Below are 13,364 nucleotides of genomic sequence, written 5' to 3'. Positions count from 1 at the left end.
AAAGAAGTCAAGTACTAATAATACATTAAACATCCTTGCTAAAGCAATATTCCAAGCAATCCGAAGGATCTAAGGAATTTGCTTAAGTGATACTGGTGATATTAATGAGACTATGCCATACATTGCTGGCAAATAAAATATCAGTGAGAGCTAAATGTTCCACAGAAAGGATGGATGAGCCAATCACCTTTGCCCGTTTGGGGTCCTGGGCTTGTCGTATTCTCTGTAGTACGATCCTGGATAGCCGTTAGGAGGCATATGCTCATAGAACCGATTGTGTCCTCCATTGGGTAAACTGGAAAAGTTGGCATTGTTGAGGTTGATGTTGGTAGACTTGGGCGACTTGTAGGAATTGTGATGATGATGGTGGTGATGATGGTGGTGGTGGCGATGGTGGTTTTGCTGCGCCATGGCATTGGCGCGGCCCAAGCGCCCCACATGTTGTTCCATGTGGGCATAATGTGGGGGCGGCTGCACCTGTAGGGGCCGCTGTGTTGCGTTTGTCTGGTGGCCAGAGCTTCTTCTCGGGTCTCCATTTATGTGGTTGATGTGGTTGCCAAAGAGTCCATCATTTCGCTGTGAACAAATACTTGTGATCATAAGGTAGAAGAAAGTGTTCCGCTTAGCATAAGTAATGATCGTTTATCAAATGGGAAACATTTGATTGTGGTTTTTTAATGATCTCATGAGAAAAAAGAAGTTGGAAAGGAGGTAAAATGGCATATGTTGTGAGTGAATTTAAAGGAATAGTTCACCAAAAATCTGGACACTGTATTCAGGTCTCAAATTAAATAGGGTGTCTATGGCGCAGGTTTGACTTACTGATGTTGGCCACATCCTGTATCATGTGAGAACCAGTTATGTCTTGTTTCCGTCTGTTTCAATGATCTCCATATATTCCTCACACAAAGCTATCATAGGGCTTCAGACGGCTTTGAATATAACACACGTTGCATGGACTACTTCATGGTGCTTTTTGGTGTTTTTGTATTTATTTACATTTTTAATGGTTAATATGAACTGTTGCTGTATGAAAAAAGTTTCTTAAAAATTCTTCTTTCATTTTCTACAGAATTATTCACATTAAACAGGTTTGGAATGATATGAGGGTGAGCAATTAATGCCAGATTTTTCATTTTTGGGTGAACCATTTCTTTAACTGATTAAATCAGAACTGAATCTAAAATTACAATGGACTACATAGGATAATATATGCTACGCTACAGTTATCAGTTATTACTACAAACTTGAAACTTTCCTGCCAAAGTCAAAAAGTCAGCATGAGTTCTTCACACTTACTTCAAATAAGCAGTGACCAAGTCAACTCTTAAACTTGTCAACCTTAGGCCTGGGTGAATTTATCCTTGTTCAATGTCTTAACCTTAGACTAATACGTTTGTACAATCTCCAGGGAAGGCAAACAATTTATCGCAACTTCCTTAAGAAACCGTTACTATTAAAAACAACTCAAGACTGTTTCCATTTTTTCCAAAGCAGTTAAAGTAAGGGAATGAGGTGCAGATCGATTCTACAGGAGGGGAGAGGGGGTCATAAAAGGTTGTAATTTACCCTATAAATTTCCTCGTCCTCTTCTGGCATAAAGTCTACTAGCTCGTCATCTTGCAGGTCACACGATATTGCACGGCGGATTTCTGGCCCAATGTCATGCAGTGTACGGAGGCCAGCCTGCAACCGTGATGACAAGATAACTAAGGACCTGCTCTTCGATGGAGCCCCTTATACAGCAGCGACACGTTGAAAAGATGACTCGCTTACATGCCAACAGGGGTCACATTGACACATACAGGCTTTTACGAGACAGTACCAGACAGGACAAATTTATGAAAGATGAAAACAATCACAGTGGACATAGTGTAAAAACACACAAAAGCTCTTCCATACACTTAAATAATTTTAGCATAGACTAAATCTATTAATTTAACAATCCACTTTAACTAAGATGCTGTTTATACCAATAGTGCTACTTGTAAGCAATGTAAGCCATAGAGATTACATCAATTTACTGCAAGAAATAACGACTTCTGTTGAACTATTAAATGCTGAAAACATAAGAACAAAGACAGTGTTTGTAGTGAACTCAAACGCATTAATGGTGTTTGATTTATGAGGATGCAGACGAACGAAACATCTTAAAACAATGGTTCATGAGTTATAACTCTTATGTGATGGTAAACAATTACAAACAATTGAAACTACATGAACAACAGACAAAAATGCATTTACAGATCACCATAATCACACTGAGGGATCCATATTCAAGCTAAAACAAATTTGTGCTTTCAGAAACAGTGGGTATCATAAAAAGGTTAATTCTTCCAGTACAGTAAATCCTTTCAATGTTCAAATGAGACAAAATCTTAAGAGGCGTTCACACAAACAGCGATTTGCAGAGAAAGTCATTCATTTTCAATCAGTGTTGATGATTTTAACTACTGTAAGAGATGCAAAAAAGTTGAGCACAGTATATGAAAATGATCCATGAGGTGATGTGGCGATAACCAATGGGAGTGCAAACCGCTCATGTGAAGTCATAATAATAATAGTACGAAATGGTCGAAATCATATGAAATTGCACGTGCTGGCTCATATAAAAACATAATTTGATGCATGATTTTCTTACGTCATCTTACGATTTCGCCATCTGTACGAGTTATTATGAGTTGTTATGAGACTATGTTGGATCCACCTGCAAATATAGTTAGACGCTTCAGTCAAGTAGGAACGTCTAGTAGAAAATATTCTTGCATATCTAGACTTTTGACTAACGGAAGCTTATTGAAGCTTATTCTGGCAAAGAACCACCCACTCAGAAAAATATTTTTTGACCGACATTTAAAGTGGCAACTGTTTATTTTGTTTTTATTAGAGGTGTCAAAATGAACGTGTTAAAAGTGATTAATTTAAAATGTTTAACACGTAAATTTTTCTTAATCGCGATAAACACGTTTTCCAAATTTCACATCAGATACTGCCATTTTATTCAGCTCTGTGCGAGTTCTAAACACTGGTTGTAATAGGGATGAACTTTTGCGATGTGTTTACACCACAATCACAAATGCGATTCATGGCACTGATGAGGGACCGTTGTGGTAGGCTAGCCTTTTCTCTCCGTGGTCTGTCGATGCACCGCACAAAGTTAAAATAATTTCAACTGCCGTTCAGTCTGCGTAGGGCACCTACTCCCTAGTGAGCACCAGAAAGTCCACCGGCAATTCTGTCATTTTACCGTGGAAGGCTTTGTTTCCAAAACGTTAATAAAGCATTATTGTTACATATTGTTTTGTTTTCTTCCCTAAGAAGGAAATAACTGCATTTTTACAGGAAAAGAAGTATATATAGTCAAATTTCGTCATCATCACAGTCCGCTCAGACTGTCTGTGTATAGCCCATTTTTGAAGCCTCACGTATATGACAGTCAGTAAAGGAACTGTGGGCACTTCGTGAGCCATCTGAGGCTGAAAAAAAAGATGAAGTACACTAAATTATTTAGTGTGCCCTTCTGTGTCTCACATTATTGAGTGCTTAATCTTTTATAGTGTAATCTTTTGATTGCGAGCCCATACAAATGCGTTCAACACATGCGCACTACGACAGGGGCAAGCGCCAATGATGCTGATTTTTGGCATGTCTAGAAAAAGTATCCTGCACGTGTACAGTCCGTGCGTACTGTGTTAATGATGAATTTCACGTCACACTACAAGAAAAATCTAGTATGAAAGTATGCTTTGGCCTTAACAAAGAGTAGAGTGACTTGTTAACCTCCTGCATTTTAACCACTGTCAGTGTGAACGCACTTTGAGCCACAACCCTGCTGAAAAAAAACATCTTAAACTAGCCTAAGCTGGTTTGCTGGTCATATATGGTTTAAAATAGTCCAGCCTGGACAAGCTGGAGTTTGCCTGGTTTAACTGGTCAGCCAGCTGGTCTCCCAACCTCATCACCTGACAATTGCCCAAAACCCCTCTAAAACCAGCAAACCAGACTGGCCTGACCAGGCTGTGAGACCAACCAAGACCATCAAACCAGCTTAGACTGGAAAAAATCTATGAATATAAATTTACTGTATACAAATTTAGCAAATACAAAATCGAGAACAATATTTTATTTAACAAATATCTTACAAATATATTCCAAAGGCCAATTCACAATATTCGAAGCCTTAAATGCACAAACACACGTTCTTCTCACCTGCAGTGCGATTGCTGTGTTGTTCTGCGCTGGATGCACGCCCACCAGGCCTTCCTCTTTGCGTTTCTTGAATTTCCTAAAGTAGTCCTGTATCAGGAAAGTGGCATAGAACTTCCCCACCGTTACCTCATCATCTGAGTGAACAGACCACACACACGGCTTCTCTGTCAGCAGATAACTTCAACGCACACAAATACACCTCTGTGGTGTCGTACGCTGAGAGACTGAAACCGACTCAGAGTGATATTTCCTATGTTACGCCAACTAAATAGTCATTTTAAGAGGAAAATAGCTACAATTTATGACCATCATAAAACCGTATCAGATTAAGAAGCGATCCTGACTTTTGGCATACCCTGCTGGACATTTCGCTTGGAAACTGTCGCAAAACGTAATTAGTTTTTCATGAGATCAGGCTGTATTTCTACCAAACATAGATATGACACGAGTAGTAAGAGTAGCGCCTTTCAAGTGTTGCTTAATCCAGGGTATGAAGTTGTAGTCACATCCTGCCAGCTGATTAACTGATTAATAGGATGAGGTTTTAAGAGATTAGTTAACTAGTTCTTTAATTTAGTCAATCTTTCACTTAGCTTTTAGGAAATGTTTAGTGTTTCTTAAATTGGTGCTATTTTATTGCAATTCTGTTGTTATACTGTGGAAGCCTTTGTTTCGAAAATGTTAATAAAGCATTATTGTTACATATTGTTTTGTTTTCTTCCCTAAGAGGGAAATAAATGCATTTGACAGGAAAAGAAGTATATATAGTGAATTGTCAGCACTTTAAAAATCGTACATTTCGTCATCAGCAAAGTCCACTTGGACTGTCTGCGTATAGCCCAGTTTTTGAAGCCTCACATACATGATGGTCAGTAAAGGAACTGTGGGAACTTTGCGTGCCATATGAGGCTGAAAAAAAGATATGGTATACTAAATTACATTGTGTGCCCTTTTGTCTCTCACACTGTCGAGTGCTCAATCTTTTATAGTATAATCTATTGATCGCGAGCCCATACAAATGCGTTCAACACATGTGCACTACGACTGCTTTATCCTTTGGAATTACCTGGAATTCTATCAAATTGGCTCATAAAATGTGATCCAAGTCTTAATAATAAGGACAGACCGAATTATTTATCAAATAACATAGAGTGGAAGATCTTCTCTTTGGTTTCTCCATCAAATAAGACCCAAATGAGCTGTAGATCAGAGGTAGACCAACACATATTTGTCGTAATAACTTGGAATTCTTTGGTTCCTTAAATATTATAAGCAGCTCCACATTATTTTACTCTCTGTATCATGATGAATCATAGCTGTGATGGTGTTCTGACCTAATGAGATAATTTTTTTTTTAATCTGCCTGAATGTTATAGCATATTATGTATCCAAAAGTTTTTCCTTTCTTTATATGGATCTTTATCACTGCGTCTTTTAATGTAAATTTCACATACTGTATGTTTCCATGTGGTACTTTAAATGTTTTGTATGTTAAATAAGACTACATTCATGCATTATTTCTTAAACAGAGACCAGGTCAACTTTTACAAGCCATTCATGCAGAAATATATATAATTACACTTAGCGCTTAATAGTTCACAAACTTTTACTCCTGACTGAATTATAAAAGTCCAAATAATCTAATCTTAGGCAAATTAACAGGTTTGGGATGTATTGCCTAAAGGTTTGCACCAGACAAACTCTAGTCACCAGGCATTTGTAGACTGTAAACATCTTTTACACTCTAACATTAGCATATTAGCATTAGCATAACAACAACAATAGGGTATGGGAACTTTTGAGGTTTTTCAAAGAACTGAACAAGCTAAGCTGTCCAACTTAACTAAAATCTAACCCTATACGCATTTATGTTCTACTGGAAACATGCAAGCAAGCAGCACTAAGCAATATGTATTTGCACATTAGCGTTGCATATCAGTTTGTGCATTTGTGCAAGTGTAATATTCTGCACAGTACGTTTAGCTAAAGTTACTACATGTGCATGTTTGATCATCTGTGCTTAAATATGTACATCTACATGGCTGTATGCATGTGCATGTTTTATATTTCTGTGTGTGTGAGAATAATTCTGAAGCAGGGGTCTGTGTCACTTTTTAAACAAGTAGTTGGGGACAGATCAGGAAAGAAGAGGCAACAATAGTTCCATGCCACCACCCTAAAACAGAATTGCTTCAGAATATTCTGAAGATTTGAACTTGTTACATGAACAGAAAGACAGTTAATGAGGAACAGAAGCTGTGGAAAAGCTCAAGCAGATAAAGAGAGATCGACAGAGGAGGAAAGAGAGAGAAACAGAGAAAGACATGTTTTTAGAAGGACAAAGCATGCCCGAGTTGCCATGCAAGCCCAAAGCCCAACACACACACACACATTCTTCAAATCATTACACCACATTCTTACAGACACACTTTCATACACACACACACACACACGCGCAATAGCACACATAATCAAGGTTCCCGTGTAGACACAGTGAGAGTACCGAGCAGGAGAGGAGTGCATTCGCAACACATACGGAACAAAACATATATAGCAGAGACCCGACCAGGAGAAACTAAGAGTAGAACAGCAGGAGAGAACAAATGCAACAGCTGATGTGTGTGTGTGTGTGTGTGTGTGTGTGTGTGTGTGTGTGCGCGCGCGGGCATGAGTGTGTGTGCGCATGTGTGTGTGTATGTGTAAATGCATATGTACATGTGTGTTAATGTCACATGAACTGTTATAAAGAGTGTAAGTGTGCATACTGTACTTGTGTCAAAAACATAGTGTGCTTTATAGACAGTGGGATCCAAGAGTCTAAGATAACAAGTGAAAATGCTTCTATTTTGCTTTTTTTTTTTTTTTTTACAAATAACATTATGAGAATAACAATTTCACTTTTAGTCAAAAGTTGAAGTGAAAAATAAACATTAATTTCAGAATTTCTTAGTATTTGGTGGGTCATCTTGTGTGAGAACAATCAGAATATAGCAAATAAAGCACCATTTCCATCTCTTGCGTTTAAGAAAACAAACCGTCACTTATGGGGAAATTGGTGCAAAATTGAAATTAAAATGGTAGTTAAATCCACTGTTGCTCTTTTATTAAATGCAATCAGTTATTTGTGGACAAAACGCCCAGACAAAACCTCATGATTGCTAAAGTTAAGCCACAGATGCCTTATGTCTGGGAGTGAAAGTGTGTCAGACAGTTCTGGGAGGTAACAGTAGACAATCTTTTTGATGACAGACTTTGGCATTTCAGAATGACTAGAGCAACATTTGAGATGATATGCAATGACATTAATGTTATTCTCTGAGAAAATTATGTATTCACATGGCTTATTGTGGCACTGTCACAACTTTATTGATGCACATCTATATTCCTATATAAATTATATAGGAATATATTCAGTAAAAGTGTTTCCATGGTAGTATAAGCGCACGTCTTCTCACCGAACAAAAATGTATGATCCTCAAGCAACTGATTTTTTAAGCCATTTCGAAAACTTTATTCGCATTTTGCCATACCCAAATTGTGCATAAAAATATGTGCTATAGTCAATGTTACAAATTTATTTATTTGATTAATTACCTTGAAATGGTGTCGAATCCTAAATATTTTTCTTTGTTTTAAAACTTTTTAAAATCCTAAAACTGTTTGGTAACACATTCTATGAAGCCCTTATTTAAAATGCATTATAAAGGCATTATAAATGCATTATACTGAATCCCTAATCTCTCATAATACACCTTAGAATATGTTATAACTTCACATATATAATTATAACTACAGTTATAATATATTATTAGACTTCCCCTACTCATAGTTACACTTTAGAGTATAATGCATTATAACACAAGCAACATCCAATGTTAACGCAGCAGATGTTTATAAAGTTAATCGTATAAGTGCTGTATAGTGTAAACAGTCAAAAGGATTTATGGAGTGATCATATTATAAGTGGTCTTTGCCTGCTTTAAGTAAAGTTACAAAAACAATATCTTCTTATAAACAGCCATAATATAAACTTGTAACATACAATTAATTTCAAGTCAAACTTATATTACGAGATATTTATAAAATAATGAGAGTCTAGTATAGAATCAGTTTGATTTTTCTTTTTTATTCTTGGGTGTGTGTTACATCCAAGAAGATTGGCTACATGTGTGATCAACATACATATTTCTTTCTCAAGAGAAAGTTTCTGATATATGTTATTGTGTTATAATGCATTAAACTAATGCATAATGCATTAAACGAAAAAAGCATTAAAGGTATAAGGTATATAGATAAGTATTATAATGTATTATAATTGTGGTTACAATTATTTATGAGATGTTTTAACATATTATAAGGTGTATTATGAGACATTACTAATGCATTATGATGCCTTTACAATGCATTATAAACATGGGCTTTATAGAAAGTTTTACCACCTTTTTTTTTTTTTTATGATTTGTGATTTATGATATGATTTGATTATGACATTCAATTTGGAATCCCAGATTTTCAATGCTGTCCCAGACTTTTGGACCCCACAGTAAATATAAAGATTTTTATTCTATATCTAAGCAGATAATTTGTAGATGGAAATACAAGTTAGCGTTTTTGGATTTTTGTACGCACTAGGTATTATGTGTATTTGTGCTCTTTTGAGAATGCTTATTTCTGATAGCAGTCACAATTTCTGATATGTATATGACTGACCACCAGCAGGGGGCACTACTTGATCCAGAAGCTTCATGCTCGTCCTTTTCCAGATCTTCTTAATAACAGCTCTGAGCTCTTCGTTTGCCTGTTCTAGGTTACCTGCATCAAAACACAACATTATCAACCTAACAACAAATGTAGTAGCTATTATATACTACATCATCTAAGCGGAATATGTGTGAATGCGTTTGGGAAATGTTGTGCATTTATGACAAGCCGAATTAACATTCATGTGCATCAAATTAATTATAGATACCACCAATTCAATTTTCAGAGTTAAAATGCTAATTCTTGATATCAGGAAAGAACCTTCAAATATTATAAATGCTTGTTTTTTATTTTTTATCTTTGATTTGGTTTTCACTAGTGGCAATATTAATTTTAGAAATCTGTAATGTGATTGTAACTAGTAAGAAAGTAATTGATGATATCTTAATTACGCTCCAATTTATTGATATCCAAAACTCATTTCAAGATCTCTGAAATACAAAATCTAACATGCTGACATACATTTACAGATATAAAAAATGAGCATTTTCACCTTCCGTTTTGATCTTCAATGCGGTTCTCACGAGAGCAAAAAGCGTAGCGTTAAACATGACAGTGCCGTCACTATTCAGAGGCATATTCATGGCCACCAGTCTCTGGAACAGAGAAAAAAAATGACATATAAAGAGAGAGTTAAACATTTATTTTAATTGAACCCTTCCTTGGACTTGTGGAACTTTCGGACCCGTTTAGGATAATTTTACAAACAGGTCAAAATGACCCGCAAGACCAATGAAGGGTTAAAAAAAACTTTTAGGGGTGGAGTTAGAATTATGTTTAGGGCTAGTCAGTAATATTTCTAATTAGTTTTATGTAAAAACAGTGCATGTCTATGGTATGTCTCCTAGAGTTTGTGTGTGTATGCATGTATGTCTTACTTTGCAGGCGACTCTATGAGGACAAAGTTTGCCAAAGCCAAGAGGGGGCTGAATACGCCGTAACAACGTCACTACATCGAGATGCTTTATTCTGCCTCTGTGATAAAAGACAGAGAAAGCACAATATTGACTGACTAATACACACACACATACACATACACATATACACTTTCACACTTCCTTACTTAGCCTCTGGATCGTACTCTGACCAAATCCTCTTAAATTCGTCAAGGTGATGTGGACCCAGAATTGACCAATCACGGGTCAGATAGTCAAAGTTATCCATGATGACAGCCACAAACAAGTTAATGATCTAAAACAAGAGATATTAATGATTAATTATTCAGTTTCTGTATCTTTATGCATGCAGATATGGGTCACATGTGTTATCCTGTGTGTGTATACCAGGAAGGCGCAGAGCATGTAGAAGGTGATGAAGTAGATGATGGCAAAGCTGCTTCCACAAGTCATCTCTTCTCCAGGATTATAGTCCGATTCTGGGTCACAAAGCTTCCCAGTCATACATGCTAACATGATCTCCTGCCAGGCCTCACCTGTTGCACATCTATACCCAAAAACAAACAAAAACTAACTGGATCAGATAACAAACTCTTAAACTATATCTTACATTAAACACTTATTAAACACCTACTGTGTATACCATAATCTTACATGACAAGCTGCACCATTTAATTCATAAAAATGGAAAAATACTTTTTTAGCTTCAGTGTTGTTCACTGACCTGAAGAGCAACAGCACAGCCTGAGGGAACGTCTGGAAGTTGTTGTTTCTGTTGATTTGTGTGTGATCCACCATAGCAACCTTGCCAAATACCTGAAAGATGGAGCGAGTTTCTTCAGTGAATTAATTTGCACTGTGCTGTACTTAACTAGCTAATCCTTTTCTAAAACAGGATTTGATTCTGATGTCTTAAGTGTTGCTCTATTCCTCACACAAAGCTTTTGTATGGCTAAAGAAAACTTGAAATACAATGTAGCACACAAGTTGTATGGACTATAATTATGCAATTATGGTGTCTTTTCTGGTCAATTTTGGAGCTTGGTGGGCTGCCCCAGTCCCCAAGAAAAAAAGGGTACCCTTTAACATCAACTACACTTTTTTAAGGATGCGTTCATGTTAAGAGCTTCTGAATGATTTTAGAACATAATTTTTTTATGCATGTATTATAAAAAAGACAAGCTTACAAAAATAGTGTAAATAGTATTAAAAATGGCAATAAAATAGAATAAATAACCATAATAGGTTAACTATATGTAATGGTAGCCAGCTGGTAGGTAGCTGTGCAGTGTGTAAACCTCACTCCCCTGGTCTCAAGAGGCGCATTAGAGACTGATGCTAGGGGCTGTAGCCTTTAGCCTCCTTGTTAGGGCACCCACCTTCCATGCCAGAGATGCCAGTTCAAATCCGATTCGGAGCTGGTCGAGAAGGACCAGTTACTGTGGTGCCGTGACCCAGATGGGAGTGAGGTTGAGTGTAACGGTAGCCAGCTGGTAGGTAGCTGTGCAGTGTGTGAACCTCACTCCCCTGGTCTCAAGAGGCACACTAGCGACTGAGGCTAGACGATTTGGCATTTAGCCTCCTCGTTAGCGCACCCACCTCCCATGCCGGAGATGCCAGTTCAAATCCGATTCGGAGCTGGTCGAGAAGGACCAGTTACAGTGGAGTCTTGACCCAGATGGGAGCGAGGTTTAGGGATGAGTGTAGCGGTAGCCAGCTGGTAGGTAGCTGTGCCCTGTGTAAACCTCACTCCCCTGGCCTCAAGAGGCACACTAGCGACTGGCATTAGGGGCTGTAGCCTATTGCCTCCTCGTTAGTGCACCCACCTCCAATGCCAGAGATGCCAGTTCAAATTCCATTTGAAGCGTTCGAGAAGGACCGGTTATTGTGGTGCCGTGACCAGATGGGAGTGAGGTTTAGGGGGGTGAGTGTAACGGTAGCCAGCTGGAAGATAGCTGTGCAGAGTGTGAACCTGGTCTCAAGAGGCACACTAGCGACTGATGCTAGAGGATCTGGCCTTTAGCCTCCTCATTAGCGCACCCACCACCCATGCGGTTAAAATCCCATTCGGAGCTGGTCGAGAAGGACCGGTTACATATGCATTTCATTTTCAAATTGCGTTTGACACATTTTGGTGGAATTTTATACAAAGGCTTCAAAATAAAAGTGTGCAGATAAATAATTTGCTGTATTTGGGGCACTCAATAAATAAATAAATAATACAGTGATATTTAAAATATTGTGATAACCTGAACCAAACTTGCATTTTTCTGCCAATATTATAAACTTTTTCTAAAATGCTAGCTTCTGTAACAGAGCACAAGGAAACACACCTGCATGCCAATCACAGCATAGATGAAGAACAGCATAGCTATCAGTAAAGCGACATAAGGCAGAGCCTAAGAAAAGAGCACAGGTTTAATGTTATAAAATTGTAACATCATAATCAATTTTTTAAAAATCTACAATTATCTTATGAGGGAGGATATGTTACATATTAATTGACTTTCCGACCTGGAAAGACTTGATGAAGGTCCAAAGAAGCGTTCGAATGCCTTCCCCCCTGCTCAGCAACTTGACCAATCGCATTACTCGAAAAAGTCGAAAGAAGGTGATAGAGATGCGAGCACTGTCCTCTGTGTTCTGTAGGGGGGGTGGAGTCAATATTAGTCAACCAACCAGGAGAAAGAGATAACACAGGGTATTTGGCTGTATTCTAGTTGTCTAAACCAGCAGAGGGCATCACAATGTTGTATTAGAATGCAAAGTGGGTTACAACATGTATGTGAAATCTTTTAAGTATTTTGATTGTTCTTATACTAAAATATTTAAGCTTTTAAGCTTTGGAGTTGTAACATTTAAGTTAAAAAACGTATATTTTAAATGTGGAATTTAATTTGTCTGCTTAGTGAAGAACATAATAATCAGATAATAATCAGTATTTGTGAATTATTTTCAACAAAAGAAAATGCAAACATAATAAATTTACTTTAAAACCTGTTTTTAGAGAATATATCTTAAATCTGAAACCATTGGCAAATAGTTTTAAGTGTATGCACATGTTTTTTTTTTACGCATAAATCCAACAGAAAACAAATACCTTTGGGGTAAGAAAAATAAACATATTTCAAGATATATTCTGTGAAAACGATTTTGCTTTTGAGTAAATTTATTTTAGAATGTGAAGAAACTGGTAAACAAAACAAAAATACTGATTATGAAAATGTTTTTCAGAGTAATTATAAGGCTGGTTTGACTGAACAAATTCAACACAACCAGAGACCCAGTGTTGCAGGCTTCCTAGAAAGCAAAGTAGGGGGGGCAGTAGGATGCATGCTGGATAGAAAAACCTTGCCATACTTGATTGCACGCATTGGCACAAGCATGGCTCTCTCAACCAAGAATTACTTCATGCCAATTTACAGTGGGCCCCCAAACCTTTACACATGAAAGGTCAGCTTGAGGTCACAATCTTACCTGATCCAACCCGACCTGACC

At 37.4% G+C, this 13,364-nt stretch overlaps 1 protein-coding gene across 1 annotated transcript in view; it reads right to left on the bottom strand.

Annotated features, from left to right (window-relative positions):
• The window catches only part of cacna1da (calcium channel, voltage-dependent, L type, alpha 1D subunit, a), a 138,251-nt gene that overhangs the window by 16,617 nt on the left and 108,270 nt on the right, over nt 1-13,364 (bottom strand). Inside the window, exons 32-42 of the mRNA XM_052101064.1 lie at nt 12,381-12,509; nt 12,200-12,265; nt 10,591-10,682; nt 10,254-10,413; nt 10,034-10,161; nt 9,849-9,945; nt 9,464-9,566; nt 8,920-9,021; nt 4,210-4,343; nt 1,570-1,686; nt 188-576 (exon numbers count right to left, since the gene is read on the bottom strand). Of these exons, the coding sequence (XP_051957024.1) occupies nt 188-576; nt 1,570-1,686; nt 4,210-4,343; nt 8,920-9,021; nt 9,464-9,566; nt 9,849-9,945; nt 10,034-10,161; nt 10,254-10,413; nt 10,591-10,682; nt 12,200-12,265; nt 12,381-12,509 (1,517 nt within the window). The remainder of the gene's footprint in view (nt 1-187; nt 577-1,569; nt 1,687-4,209; nt 4,344-8,919; nt 9,022-9,463; nt 9,567-9,848; nt 9,946-10,033; nt 10,162-10,253; nt 10,414-10,590; nt 10,683-12,199; nt 12,266-12,380; nt 12,510-13,364) is intronic.

Source organism: Xyrauchen texanus, chromosome 32 (assembly GCF_025860055.1).
Source record: "Xyrauchen texanus isolate HMW12.3.18 chromosome 32, RBS_HiC_50CHRs, whole genome shotgun sequence".
Lineage (NCBI taxonomy): Eukaryota > Metazoa > Chordata > Actinopteri > Cypriniformes > Catostomidae > Xyrauchen > Xyrauchen texanus.
This window is presented reverse-complemented; position numbering and strand designations above follow the sequence as displayed.